Raw genomic sequence first — 15351 nt, 5'->3', positions numbered from 1 at the left:
CGGTCAACAATGTTTACTTTTGCTTCACCTTGGGAAGTGTATCTCTTGCTGTCAAGCATTCGGGGGTTGTGTCGGTTTGGATTCAAAATATTTCTGTCTTTTGTTAATACTTCATATGTTTTAACTCTACAACATAGACTTTGACTTGACGATGAGGAATTGGCTCGGATACACATATACAAAGGTTGACTGTGTGTGTGGAGTTTTCATGAATTCCCCAACCAAAGTGTTGATGAGGAATATTTTTCAGCTCTACCTTTCATGAGAATATTAGGGGGGCTCAAGTCAAAAAAATTTACTACTTTTATCATAAAAAACTTTTCCCAATTTCATAAAATTTACGCAAAATTTTATGAAATTGGGAAATGTTATACGACATCCCAAATTTTTTTAAGCAGCAAATTTGCGTAAATTTACTGCTCAGAAGGAGATCCGGAAGAAATTTTTACGGTCCTTTTTTACAAATTGGGAAAAGTTTTTACAGCACGGTACCATAAAAAACTTTCCCCAATTTTTTAAGAAAAGGTTGCAAATATTTTGACTTGAGCCCCCTTATTAGACACAGGTTGAATTCAGACCTCAGAATTAGAGATATTTATGTAGTTTTATATTTAAGTTCATGACCTTCGAGCCAAATAAAGAGTGGAAGCTCTTTAAGACAGAGACATACATAGTACATACATACATAACTTTAAGTCTGATCTCTGACTCTGATACTGGAACTGAGTTTGAGTGCACTCGGACTGTTGACCACTGTTGACCATCCTCGATTCACCCGATTCATCATCACTTCCCTACCTTCAACGACAAACCATCAGCTATCTCTTTACTTTGATTCGATCCATTAATAGAACTCATTCAAAATGTCAGAACCAGAAGAATACGATCCTACTCGACAGCCATGTTAGTATATCGATCATGATATTTGATATATCGATAAAGGACTTACACAATGCTTACTAAAAACCGTTCCTTGCTTTGTTACTTTTAGCTCCAGTCATGAATGCCAATGAACCAATCTCACCCCCAATATCGAATATCGTTCGAAAAAAACTAATGGGTTATGTTGGATGTCAGTATTAGTAAATCACTAGTTTTTTAATGTTGATCATAATCTAATCTGCGTTCGATCTGTTCTCCTCGATCATGTAATATCAAAAACACAGTTGCAAACTTACCAAATCAAGTACATCGTAAATCAGTCCGAAAGGGCTTCAGTTTTACTGTTATGGTTGTGGGTGAGAGTGGTCTAGGGAAATCGGTAAATCTGATTGATTTGAAATGACCACACAAAGTCAAAAAGTTGAATTCAAGTCATCTGTTATTGTTTTTACTTTGGTTTCATCCTAGACCTTGATCAACACACTCTTCAATACTACTCTCTATCCACCAAAAGATTATCCTGGTCCTCATGCTGATCGACCAAGAACGATAGCGATTCAAAGCATCTCAGCAGGTTACTCATTTTTCACTCTGACAACTCTCCTCATCTTGTTCCGATGAACTTACCTTTAATCATTCGATTTTTGTAGAAATCGAGGAGACGGGTGTAAGGCTCTTACTCACTGTAGTTGATACACCAGGTTATGGTGACTTTGTCAATAACTCTGAATCATGGAAACCTATACTCGATAATATCGAAGCTCGTTTCGATGCATTTCTTGAACAAGAAAATCGAGTGAATCGTGCAAAGATGGTGGATAATCGGGTTCATGCCTGTATCTATTTCATTGAACCTACTGGTCATTCGTAAGCTTGTAAAAAATTTCACCTTTGTTTTTGGTTGGATTCTGATTTTGATCGAAATAACTCTCCCACCGGAAAAAAGATTGAAACTAGTTGATGTAGAGTTTTTGAAACGTCTACATACTAAAGTTAACTTGATCCCCGTCATTGCTAAATCTGATACGATGACAGATGATGAGATCCTTGCTTTCAAACAGAGGGTATATTCTTTTTCTTGATCTACTCCCTACTTGTTGATCATCACTAATCTGAATGTCATATTCAAACCCTAAAAAGATTCTATCCGATATTGCATTCCACAATATTCAAATCTATGAAGCTCCCCGATATGAAAAAGAGGACGAGGAGACTCTAGCTGAGAACGAAGAAATAATGGTACTGTTTCATTTCGGCTACTTCCATTGTCTGTATGTCGATCTAATGAGTGGTATTCCTGCTTCATCAGCGAAAGATCCCATTCGCCATCGTAGGTTCAGATACAGAAGTTCAAACAGCTGATGGTCGACAAGTTCGAGGACGACAATATCCTTCTGGAACAGTAGAAGTCGATAACGAAGATCATTGTGATTTCTTGAAATTAAGGCAGATGCTGATTCGAACGCATATGGAAGAATTAAAAGAACATACTCTTAATGTTCTATATGAAAATTATCGATCTCAGAAACTTTTGTCCATGGGAGTGACTCAAGATCATTCAGTCTTTAAAGAAGTCAAGTTAGTAATAAACTTTTACTATCGACCTCTTATAATCTTTTTCCTTATACTTACAGACACTGAGATCTTTTTGTGTGATTACTACAGCCCTGCAGCGAAAATGGCAGAAGAAAGATCTTTACATGAAGCTAAATTGTCCAAGATGGAATCTGAAATGAAGATGGTCTTTCAACAAAAAGTAGCGGAAAAAGAAGCTAAATTAAAACAATCGGAAGAGGAACTCTATGCTAGACATCGTGATATGAAAGAAGCTCTTGAAAAACAACGGTCCGTTTTCTTATTTTCTTTCTCTTTTAATTCTGATTTGCAAAGAGAGATAATAAAGTGATTGACTTGTTTCTGACTTTTTTTGGTATTCAAAGACTTGAATTGGAAGATAAGAAACGTCGGCTAGAATCTGGTAGACCATTAACACCTGAGAAAACTAAGAAGAAAGGATTCTTGAGTAATAGATGAATAAACACCTCTCCTCATTCTCTCCTTATTTTTCTACATTCCTTCTGCTTTACTATAATTTTGTTATAAGTTACGTATCCAAAAAAGCAGAAGACACGAACTTTTTTTATGGTTTTTCTCTTTTGTTTTTGGTCTTTCTATCCACTTCTCTCTCCTACTCCTGCTACTCCTTGTGCGAGCTTTTTCCAATAATCAAATCTGGTTTTTTGCACCCAGCCCCCACCCTTCTTCACCTGGTTTTCCTCTTTTTCTTCTTTTGGATGTAGACTTCCAGTGGGTTGTGTGTTTACCACAAAAGTCTTTTTTTCTTCTTTTGTTTTTTACACACATACCCTTTTTTTATTTGTCTTTTTGGTCTTCTTCTTTCATTAGTTGAAGAGAATGAATGAATTGCAAAGAAAAAAAACTCAAACTTGGTCTCTTTTGTTTTATTTTATTTTTAAATTCCTTTGATTATTGTTATATGATATGCAGAGTATTCGGTTTATCTTGATTCTGCCTTTTATGCATGTTTGTTGAGATCAGAGTGATTAGTTTCTGATTCTTAGATTTGATCAAAAAGCTCTAAATTCAGAAGTGTGAGAGTTAGGTGACTTGAACTTATTCTGCAACATTTTTTATCTTACAGCTCAAAATTTGTGTCATGGTCGCAATTTTTTTTGCAACTTTTGTGTCAATGCCCAACCCAAACACAGCCAATATGTACAGGGCCCAGGCCCATACTTGCGGTGATTGACACCAAGCTGTGACTACTTATGGGTTATCAACCCCATGAATCCTGATGCCCTAAATAGTATTGCCAGGAGTCCATCCCACCTCATTTGCAATTTTGCAACATTGACCCTGAATCCAACCACCACATCCATCCTTCCCCCTGCTTTGTCTGACTCTGGTATGTTCCATTCTTCCCAGTCCACCACTCCATGCTGCACTCTGACAAACTCCATTGTGCTCTGAACTCTAATTTCCTCTCCTGACATGTGAGTTCACATCAGATAGTACCGAGTCAGCATTAAGGTATTGGCCATCCAATACCTCTGTGAAGGCAAGACAATTAATTGGGTTCAAGAGCTTGTGAAGTCACTTGTTAGCTCATGCACCATCTCACAATGGTGTTTTTTTCCCTTTAGTGTTAGAATGCTTACATGAAATGTACCCTTTCCATTTCTCTTAGTGCATGCTCTAGTTTGTCACAACAAATGGCATGCCCTGTGGCAAAGGGTAGCCTCTGTGGTTTGTAACCCTCAGGAGTTAAGCACACTTGGGAGGCACTTAATCTTTTGGGACAAGGACCAAGACTTCATTCTCAAGCTCCTCAACCAGAATATTAGTACATTGACAAATAACAACATGCCATGTACCACCATATCTAGGACCTGGATCTCCCCACCAATGTTTGCCTGTGACATCAAAATGTGACTCAACATTTCCCTCAAGACAGATTGTGTTGTGCATCCCTCTCAAAGCACCTCCAAATGTGCACTATATTCACATGCAGTTGGTGGGTCAACACCCAACATGCTGGTTTTTTAGAAGATAATTTATGGGGCTACCTGTTGAGATTGACCCAATCTGCTGTGCTGACAATTGTTTTTGTGATATTTTTAATTCAGAAAAGTGCACCATCCAAGAGTGCTTCCTCAAAAGGTAGTTTGGCTGTGCTGTCATAGGCCATTCACAGCCCCCAGACTCATCTACTAGTCACTGGCAGGCAAGAACTGCCAGTGACTACCACAACTCCAACATATTCACAACATATTCTCAATATATTCACATGATAATCTCAACATAATATCACTGTGGGGGCCATTTGCTGGCCATAACACCAAAATCCCAATGCCATCACATGACATCATAAATTGGTACATACCTGATCTTGTATTCACAGATCAAGAATATACAGTTCACCAACCTCAGGCTCCATCACATAAATTTGATGAGTTATTGCAGCCAATTTGAGAATGGATGTTTTTTTGAAATATGCATCATGATTCAAAACCCTGCAAAACATGCTTTTGTTTTGACTGAGTTTTGTTTTTCTGCTGAATCTGAGAATCCAGAGGATACAGAACTTGTAAAAACACTCTTTGGTTGGTTTTGACCACTGTGACAGCAACTTTTTTCAAAAAAAGAGGTCAATCATCCTCAAATTGGCTGTAAGCCTTTCAGAAAAAAACACAAATTAAAAAAGCTATTTTTGTACTATAAGGAAGAATTGAATCTTGAATATCTTCAAGATGCAGAGATATACATATAAAATACAGTTGATACTCATTTCTGCTGCATTTTTGGGCCATGGTTTGTCCCTACATTGTGGGGCTTTGTCCTGGCACTCTGCATGACTCTTCCTTGTAAAGAGGCAGTCCACACCCCAGGGCACTGAAATAAGCTAAACACAATTCCAAAAGCCCTGCAGGCGCTCCAGTGGCTCTGGCTGCCTGGTTTGTTTTTCCTGGACAAACAAAAAAATGGTGTCTATTTGAGTGTTTTGTTACAATCCAATCTGTGAAAGGTCTGATGCACATCTCACATATTGTGGACCACATCATACATACATCACTAGCTCATCATTGTCCTTTTCCTTTATACAACAATCTCATAATAGAACCAGACGGCATACTGAATCCTCACTTCTGTTGCCCAAGACCCAGACTCAGAGCCATAACATGTTTACAGCTCTTTTGAAATTCTAAGTAGGTGCACATAGGTTGTACAAATGAACAATACACTCAATCCTGCAACACTTGTCAAAATTTCCCCTTTCTGCCCCGCTTCTTGCACCTGTAATTGATTCAAGGTGTGCCCTGATTGACCCTGAGTGAATTCTAGATCCCTTTTGGGTGTGCTCAGGTCCCAGGAACACCCCGGGGCCTCCCCATCACACAGAGGGCCGGGTCATAGCCCTACTACAGTGTCTGTGTATGAGGCTTTAGTTCTATATGTGATTGTGAATTGTATGTGTATAATAGGGTTTTTTAAACTTTTTGCCCTTAGGTAATGATATGAACAAACATATGGACAATTTTTTTGTCAAACTATGTTATAACAAGTGACCTAAGATGTCTAATTCAACACGGTCTTCTGCCATGTCAACTGTCATCCAGTTGACTACGCCAAAACCGGGTACATAGGTTGAGTCTAGCAATTGGGTGGGATACATGGCACTGTTAGTGATGCAATGAATCAGGAAAGGGTTGGTGTTGGTTATAAGTTTTGTATATAAATATAATATAAAGGAACATTATGGGTGAAGTCGAAGAGAGTAGGATTGAAAGGAATTATTGGAGAGACCCAAAGCGCAAAATCAACTGGCGGCTTATATGGAAGTGGCAAAGCTTGTGAGTGGTTTAACCCCCAGAAAAAGGAAAATAGAATAACCTATTATGTGAGATAGATGGAGATGTAGCATTTTGGACAAAAATAATCCCCCAATTGAAAAAGGATGATTAAAAAAACGCATATGGCGCATATGGCAAATTGCGGGACACAGGTAAAAAAGGACACCAACAGGAGATACAAACACCATGTTATAGGCCATTCACAGGGGCAACAACTATGTGAGCGTTGAAATTTTCCTGTTTTGTTCCCATTTGTTTCCCATTTGTTTCCAATTTGTTTCCCATTTGTTTCCCATTTGTTTCCCATTTGTTTCCCATTTGTTTCCCTTTTCTTTCTGTTTGTCAGCTGATTACGTGATCATCAGGAACTGAGCAGACAAACTAAGCCTTCCTCAGCATTTATTCCTGAGCAAAGAAGTCTGAGGAAGGGCTGATCCATCTGCTCAGCTGATCCTGAGCGGCATTCCCTGGTTCAGTAAGCTCCAAGGGATGCCACCAATGTATAGCTTAGGGGCTGAGCTGAACTGAGTATTCCCTTAGCTAAGTCTCTGAAGTATCCCCCAGATGGATCACAGAGCGCCAAGCTTGCCTCAAGCTTCATGGCTCCGGAATGAAGCCTGAGGCCCGTCTGCTCGTTCAACTGAGCTGCTCAGTTATTCCTCAGGGGCATCCCTGAGATCAGGAGGATCCGGAGGATTTCACTGCTCATTGGATGAGGGGCTGCTCAGTTATTCCTCAGGGGCATCCATGAGATCAGGAGGATCCGGAGGATTTCACTGCTCATTGGATGAGGGCCTGCTCAGCTAGTCCTCAGGGGCATTCCTGGCCGGATCAGAAGGATCCAGAGGATGTCACTGAGTATTGGCTGAGGGGCTGCTCAGTTGATCTCAGCCCCTCAGTGTGAAAAACTTTATCCAGGGATATCACTGAGGATTAGCTGAGCAATGAGCAGATGGGATGACGCTTTTATCAGGCTTCATTCCTTAGCAAGGAAGTCTGAGAAAAGTCCGGCCCATCAGTGATCCAGTCAGGGGATGCTACTGAGTATTTGCTGAGCAGCTCAATTGGGACGCCCCTGGGCAGGCTTCTTCACTGAAAAATGAAGCCTCAGGAAGGTATAGTTCATGTGCTCATCTTCATTTTGAACAAATTGCTGAGTATTCAGTGCCTCATGAGCTGATCCTGAGTACTCATTGGGAATCAGTTATTGCTCATCCAAGATGGAAATGAGCCTTCTCAATAAATGTCAAGTAAAATATGAGAACCACAGGATGATCACCTGAACACAAACAAGATTGTGAATTGAATCAATCTGAAAGAAAATGAATCTTTTTTGGAGAATTCCAAAAAGTCTACAACGCTCACATGTATGTGAGTATCTATTTTGGCCCCTGTGATTACAATAACAGAAAAACAATAACAAGGATTCCAGCGCTTCAAGAATCCTTTGGTTTATTTGGCGGTCTTTTTTTCCAAGTTTTGGACAAAACTCAGAAAACACTCTTTTGGACAGTTCAAATTTGACAGATTTTAGTATCAAAGTGGTTTTAGCAAGGGTTTTAGCCAGGGTTTTGGACACTTATTTTGTTTTCTTGTGTCAAAAAAACCCAAAGGATTCTTGAAGCGCTGTATACACAACACATGAAGAAAAAGCACAATGTAGGAAGCGCTTGCAGCAAGGGCGAGGTAAGATTCAGAGAGTGCATTTGAGAACATGTACGTGAGGTGAAGAGAGGCAACACAAAAGACATAATTGGTTTACAGCACATAGTGTAAGGCATTTGGAAAGGCCTCAGGATCAAATGGACACATAAGGCTGAAAAGAATAAGTGAAAAGTGCATACCAAGAAAGACATAGAAAAAGGATGCAATTAGCATGAGGTATTGTAAGAAGAGCGAAGGGTGTTGTTATGGAGCAGAGAGACACGTAGAACATGGAGGCAGTGATCACAAAAGCAAAGAATGAAAGTGAAAAGCACAATGGATCGAGAAGAAGCAGCTACAGCAAAGAAACTACTGGACACATGATTGTCCATCAGTAAGTGAAAAGGGATTTAAAAGCAGCCAACGCACAGGGAAAAGGAAAAAAAGAAAGCAAAAAGTAAAGTGAAGAGGAGAATGTATCAAGACAAAATAGATTCAACAATGAAACTATGTGAAAATCGAATGTAGAAAACGCACACATTAGAATGAGAAAAGCAATTTAAAAGCAGCAAAAGCACAGGAAAAAGTTAAAAAAAGAAGGAGAGAAGCAGACGTAGATGACGCACAAAGCAATATTTGAAAGAAAAGCAACTTGTGAATAACTGAAAAGCATATAAGCATCTTGTTATGGAGCAGAGAGACACGTAGAACACAGAGGCAGTGACCACAAAAGCAAAGAATGAAAGTGAAAAGCAAAACAGATAAAGAAGAAGTTGTTACAACAATGAAACTACAGGACACATGATTGTCCATCAGTATGTGAAAAGGGATTTAAAAGCAGCCAACGCACAGGGAAAAGTAAAAAAAAGAAAGCAAAAGGTAAAATAAAGAGGAGAATGTATCAAAAGCAGCCAATGCACAGGCAAAAGTGAAAAAAAGAAAGCAAAAAGTAAAATCAAGAGGAGAATGTATCAAGACACAATAGATACAACAATGAAACTACGTGACAAATGAATGCAGACCACGCACCCATCAGGTTGAGAAAAGCAATTTAAAAGCAGAGAAAGCACAGCAAAAAGGCAAAAAAAGAAAGCAAAAAGCTGACGTAGATGACACACAAAGCATAATTGGAAGGAAAAGCAATTTGTGAATAACTGAAAAGTGTATGAGCAATGGTTCAAAATTCAGTATAAATAGAGGAAGCAATTGAAGGCAAAACATCATGGACGTTGAGCCCCAATTACACCCTAAAAAGTGAGTCTAACATGAGCTCTGACTAAATCTGTAGTTACCCGCCAAAGCCCTGATACCATGTCCCATGGATTTGGGGTTTTGGGGGGTGATTGCAGATTTAGTTGGAGGGAATCCATATGAATTGAATATCATAATGATTTCTCCCATATGCTTTTCCAACATCACAAAGTCTCAAAGGACAATGACAGATCTAGCTTTTCATATACAATCAACAATGATATATACAATTACAGCTCATAAAGGCAAACTCCAAGGTGAAAATATGTGGAAAACTATAGTGCAGAGATGGTCATCAATTTTGTTTTATATGAATATTGATGTAATTTAGTCAAGATTTATCTCTTGCTTACAGTGCAAAAATTGCTTTTTGATGCGTGAGTTTTTCTTCAAAGATTAATAACTTATCCAATTGATGTGTCAAAGGTTGGTCAACTCAATATTCTTGATCTGTGAATACAGGAGCAGGGGTGTACAAATTTATCATCTCATTTGATGACATCAGTATTTAGGTGGAATGTTGGTAAAACAATTGCTTGTACTTATTTTGAAATCCTGCTCAAGTGTCTCTGGCCTGCCAGTTACTAGTATATGGGAGATGTGATTGATAGTCCTGGGGAGTTGTGCTGGCAGAAGGTACTCCCTTCTTCTGTTAATCTTCCAAGGTGTTGTCTTGGCACTGAACTGCCAGAAAGGAAGCTATCTTCATATCAATTTTGAAGGCTTTATCAAACGTCTACTGGTACTTTGTTTTATATTTCCTCATCTGTGGCAATACCCAATACTTGAATTTCCCATGTTACAGCTTCCAACCAAGCCGCAAACCATGAGAAAATCAACTTAATCATGGGAAGAGCTTGGGATATCTTCTCAGGGGCTCTTATGCATCAGTTATACACAGTGTGTCAGTATTGGATGTAGTAAAAGTTTTCCCTGCAATTATGTCTTTCTCTATGATCATCACATGTGTTCCTTCAATTATGTCTAGTCATGGTATATCAAGGGTTCTATCCACTTGTCTATAAGCGCACATGTTGTTGATATGGTTGTTGCCATTGGCAGCCCTGTCAAATTTAGAATCAACCAAAAATGAAGCAGTGAAATCCTGTAAGAAATCAAAAATAAGAAACACAGGAAAAAATCAAGGGGAACAGCAAACAAGGGAACTTGTGATAATCTTCTGTTGATCATAGTTGTAGTTGTTGTGTTGGTTGGAAAAATGGGATGGATCAAGGATTTTTGGCTGGTTTGTTGGGGAGATTGATAGGCAAGGTGACTATTTGAGGTGCTTGAGGTGACATTCAAGTTGTGGTTGAGGAAACCAAGGAATTTGTTGACTAAACAGCTTGGTGGCCAACCAGAGTTGGATCCCCAAGGTGGATACAAGGACTTGAGAATCAAACAGCAAGCCATCCCATTGTGAGTCAAAAATTGAATGGTGCTGCCAAACACCAGAACACTGCCCCAGCTCTGGCAGAGTCAATTGGATGAAGATGACCTGATGTGCTGTGAGCTGTTGTGAGTGGTTACAGTGGGTGGGTTATTGAATGGTGGTACATATAGCCAGCTAGGTTGAAGGCTGCAGCAGGGTAGTGCCCACAGTGCACACCCTGTCACCCTAGGGCCCATACCACTTATACAGCCCTGTATATGCTGTATTTGGGTGTGGCTTTGCAGCCAGAATTGCAAGAAGGAATTCCACACATGACACAAATTTTGCAAACAAGTTTTTTTACAGATGAAAACTCATGACGGTGCTGAGCATTTTATGGAAGCAGATTCATTGGCTATACAGAATTGAACCGATGGTATTTCTGGTCATGCAGTCTACTGTCAGGACTCAGTCAGGACTCAGTCAGGACTCAGGACTCAACATCAACCTGGGTGTGAAAATTTTTACGCAGTAAACCAGTACATATGAAGTGGTCTCTGAGGTGCGTTGATCCGAACGAAATCCAAAACACGAGAAAAACCTCGACGGTCATTTTATAAAAGTAAAGAAACAGTCGCCGACTTGAAGGCTCCTCGATCGATCTCACATTGAAAACCTTACGAATTCACAAGAAGACAGCAAATCCTTCAATTTTTAAACACAAGAGAAGAAGCACAAGATTGAAGATACGATGGATGAAATGAAAAGATTACCATTGAATATTGTTACTCAAATCTTACAAGAGTTTGTAAAACGATTATATCGAGACTTCGATTGCAATAACTCAATTGTCGAACCTGAATTAACGACCTCATCTTACAGGGAATTAATTAAATTAAGATTAGTTTCTAAAACTTGGGCTAAAGCTGTTATACCACTTTATTTTCAAAGGATTTATATAAATAATTCTAGACGTGCAAAGGAGTTTTTAGATCATTGGGATGATAGTTTATTGGGACCTCATAATTCTTTTCCTATCGAAGGACTTTCGATTAAAGCACTTTGGTATTCAGAAGAACAAAATGAAGATGATGAAGATGGTGAAGGTGGAGATGCCGAAGATGCGAGCAAGGAACCAAAGCAAGAAGGTAAATGGAATTTTATGTTGATATTTTGTGTGGGTATGTCAAAGGATTGATTAAAATTGATTTCAATTTGGTTTTTTTTCAGCTACAAAAGAATCAACTCCAGTTTCGATGAATCAATTGTCCAGATTAATCAGTTTGTTTGGTAGCGACCTAAAGAATTTATGTCTTACCTTTGTCCGTTCAATGGGAGTTTCAGCCCAATTGATCGAAGCTATCAAAACCATCAAAGATTTGAAATCATTGAATATTTCATTTGATTACAAGCATTCAAAGTCTGGAACTTACGACTTAGATTCAATATCAGAATTATTATCATCAATACCGAAATTAGAAAATTTATCATACCACTATGATTCCTTAGACGATTTAAAGTTGAAACCTCCAGCTTTATCAAATCTTCGTTTATTTTCTTTTACAAATGATGAAGAGACGGAAGGACTTGCTCATATAATTGAAACTTCGAAAAGAACATTAAAAATCATTGAATTATTTTCTGCTGAGGGAGATTCTGAAGGTTTGAGTGGAATTTTTGAACCTATTAAAGATACATTAGAAGGTTTATTCACAATTAATTTTGATGATCAACTTATTTATGAAGTTACAAAATTGAGTTTTCCGAAATTAAGAGTTATGAGAACTCAAGATGGACCAGAAGGATTTACAAAAAGGATTTATTGGTTAGAAGTTCCAATGTTAAAGAATGTTAGAACAATTGTGACAGATCTACGGTTTAGTGAAGATTATTGGGAAAATGCTTTAAAATATGCTGGTGTGGATGCTTTGAAGAAAGTTCCCAATTTCAAACATATTGTTTTTACTAGGGATCGACATCTTAAAGATGATGGTAAAGAGATCAATCCAGCATTGGTTGAAGATTTTAAATCTCGTGGGGTTCAATGTCATCTCATGGACGAAATGACCTGTAATGAGATTATGGTCCGTATATGTTTTATATCACATATGAAGAATGTTGAGAGTAAAGTTTTTCCTGAATGGATACTGATTTATTTCTTTGCTCGACTCCCAGGAATTGGATTATAAACTCAATGGACCCATGGATTAAATCATGAGTTTGACTGTTCAAAATGTCTCAAGATTAGCTCCCTTTTTCACGATCTTTGTATGACACTCAAAAATTTGGGTTCCTTATATACAAAAAATGATTGCAACAATCCTTTTCGGCATCTTTGTAGATGACGCTCGGTGCCACATCTGGGGATGGTCATGTTAAGTTGAATTACTCATATAGAAAATTGAAAACTTGATTACATGAGCTTTTTGTCCAGCTAGACCATTGGTTGACTTATCAAATACAAGATTGGACATCCTCCTCTTTGATCTGTGCACAATACTTGGCAATTCTGAGCTTCTCGGGTAAATAAAATGATTGCAACCATGATTTTCGAGGCTCTTTATTTGAGCTATCTTGGGTTATCAGTTCAAGTCCGGAGATGTGTGAATTCATATCAAGTTGACTCGACAGTGGTTATCTGGAAAAGAGTAAACTTTGTCACATAAGCTTATTGTCAAGTTTTTTGACTTTGCAATCTCAAAGAACTTGAGGAAAATCACTTAAGATCAACATTGTATTATGCTATACCAAGTCTAAATGATGTAGGTAATTTTGTTCTATCTAACATTGAATACGTGATTACTTTGAGGAAACTGATGGTAGAGAATTTTTCAATTGAACCTCCTGAGTCCTCTGTTATCAAGTTGAGATAATCCCTCACCTCATTGTATATCTTTGGCAAAATCTTCATGCATTTAAGATGACAAAATTAGTCTGACTCTTGGACAAGCAAAACAAACAGAACTCTCACATGGCGTCACATCTATTGTGTCAACGTCCATTCCTCCAAAAACAATCTGCTCCCATATCAAGAGCCCCACTTGATGAAAACTGTACTGCTTTACCCAGTTCTTAACCCATTTGCTTGTGCAATCTGAAAAATGAGGTTTCTTGGTTCATTAACTTCTGTTGAATAACTTCATTACTTGGATTCAATGCAACAAGTTGAGCTCTTTTGGAGCAAGCAAATTATCTATCTATTGGGATCTCGAACAAAGAAACTGGGGCAAGAAAGTTGAAAGTTGAAAGCTAAACCTCTTCATTCATCCGAGCATCTAGAAAGTTGTTGGGCCTCCTGAGAAGGTCCACTCTTTCATTGGCCCATTCAGCTCGTCGTCCAACCTCTGTGCATCAAGCAAACAAATGATTTCACTATATTCGAAGTAGTTTTGTCATCTTAATAGATCAACTTACATCTACATGTACCAAGATCTAGTCAAAAGGCATAGAAATGGGTTACACGCATGATACTGACTCTAATGACTAACTGACTGCTTGCCAAGTTGCCGGCAAATGTATCCCAACATGTGAAAATGAACTCGACTTGTGGAGTGTTTGATATGTGCGTACTAAAGATCAACAGTTTGTTCAAAGTTTTCGAAGCAGATCAAAACACAAACACACTTGGAGTCGGACAGTTGATCAAATCTCAAGGTTTCATATATGATCATATTGTATGATATCTTCTTATCTTTTAAATGAATGTACATGTCAAGAAACATTGGCTGAAGGAGTGTGTGAAAAAAACAAGGTTACGTAGGATTGAATTCATAAGTTCAGGAAAAAGAGTGTTCAAAAGTAGTTCGAAGCGGTTCTGTTGGATTATGCAAGGAAGAAAATGTATCAAGATTTTCTTGCCAGGTAAGAGAATCTGATAAATAAACACTACAAGAAAGATAATATTTTCTGGGCAGAAAATTAAATTATTGATACACAAAAATATTGAGAGGCCAGGAGGAGAGCAAAAAATGAATAAAAATATGCATCTTGTTCCCTGTGTTGAGAACTTCACTCTGCATATTATTCCGTATTTTTACAGTCCATATTGATAAGTGTACTAACAATAAACCTTCACAATCATCCAATTACAACCTGTAACAAGCACTGAAATTTGGCTCATTAGTGTTTAGAGAAACTTTTGATTTCTGAAAATACTCATAACTTTTTCAATTCCGGTCCAAAACGCTCAATTTTGGGTGCATTGGTAAGCTGGAATTGTCCTCCAAATAGTTCATAATAGGACCACACAGCATGCTGGTCTGCTAAAAAAGATATTATTTTTTTTATACATTTGTACATACAGATCCATAGAATGATTGTCATACTAGCTACATAGTTCTTGATCTTATGAAAGTTCGAGAGAAAGAGTTCAGCTTTCTAATGCACTTAAAATCGAGTGTTTTGAGGCAGATTTGACAAAGTTATAGGTGTTTTCAGAAATCAAAAGTTTCTCTAAACACTAATGAGCCAAATCTCAGTGCTTGTTACAGGTTGTAATTGGATGATTATGAAGGTTTATTGTTAGTATACTTATCAATACGGACTGTAAAAATATGGAAAAATATGGAGAGTGAAGCTCTCACCACAGGGAACAAGATGCATATTTTTATTTATTTTTTGCCCTTCTCCTGGCCTCTCAATATTTTTGTGTATCAATAATTTAATTTTCTTCCCAGAAAATATTATATTTTGTGTAGTGAAATCAAAATCCACTTTCTTTTAGTAATTCCAAATTTAGGGTGTACACGTTCAAGGTGATATAATTAAGGAAAGACCGATATCTCCTCTAGACAGTCCCGGCTATTACGCCCCGGACTGTCAGTGTTCGGG

The 15351-nt window shown here is 38.1% G+C and overlaps 2 protein-coding genes across 2 annotated transcripts; both read left to right on the top strand.

Moving 5' to 3' along the window:
- Nucleotides 1–737: 737 nt before the first annotated feature.
- On the top strand, nt 738–3420 carry MELLADRAFT_42567 (uncharacterized protein; the record flags this gene model as incomplete). The annotated part of the gene is made up of 10 exons (XM_007407270.1): nt 738–903; nt 992–1072; nt 1167–1261; nt 1351–1456; nt 1533–1749; nt 1829–1946; nt 2023–2121; nt 2192–2460; nt 2548–2727; nt 2823–3420. 10 exons carry the CDS (start codon nt 864–866, stop codon nt 2914–2916), a joined length of 1299 nt encoding a protein of 432 aa, XP_007407332.1.
- An 8853-nt stretch (nt 3421–12273) lies between these two features.
- MELLADRAFT_71223 (uncharacterized protein) lies at nt 12274–13067 on the top strand (the record flags this gene model as incomplete). The annotated part of the gene is made up of 2 exons (XM_007407271.1): nt 12274–12605; nt 12697–13067. 2 exons carry the CDS (start codon nt 12300–12302, stop codon nt 12730–12732), a joined length of 342 nt encoding a protein of 113 aa, XP_007407333.1.
- Nucleotides 13068–15351: the final 2284 nt, after the last annotated feature.

Source organism: Melampsora larici-populina, assembly GCF_000204055.1.
Source record: "Melampsora larici-populina 98AG31 unplaced genomic scaffold MELLAscaffold_8, whole genome shotgun sequence".
In the NCBI taxonomy this organism is placed as follows: Eukaryota; Fungi; Basidiomycota; class Pucciniomycetes; order Pucciniales; family Melampsoraceae; genus Melampsora; species Melampsora laricis-populina.
The sequence above is the reverse complement of the archived record's forward strand: the minus strand, read 5'-3'. Positions and strand labels throughout refer to the sequence as shown.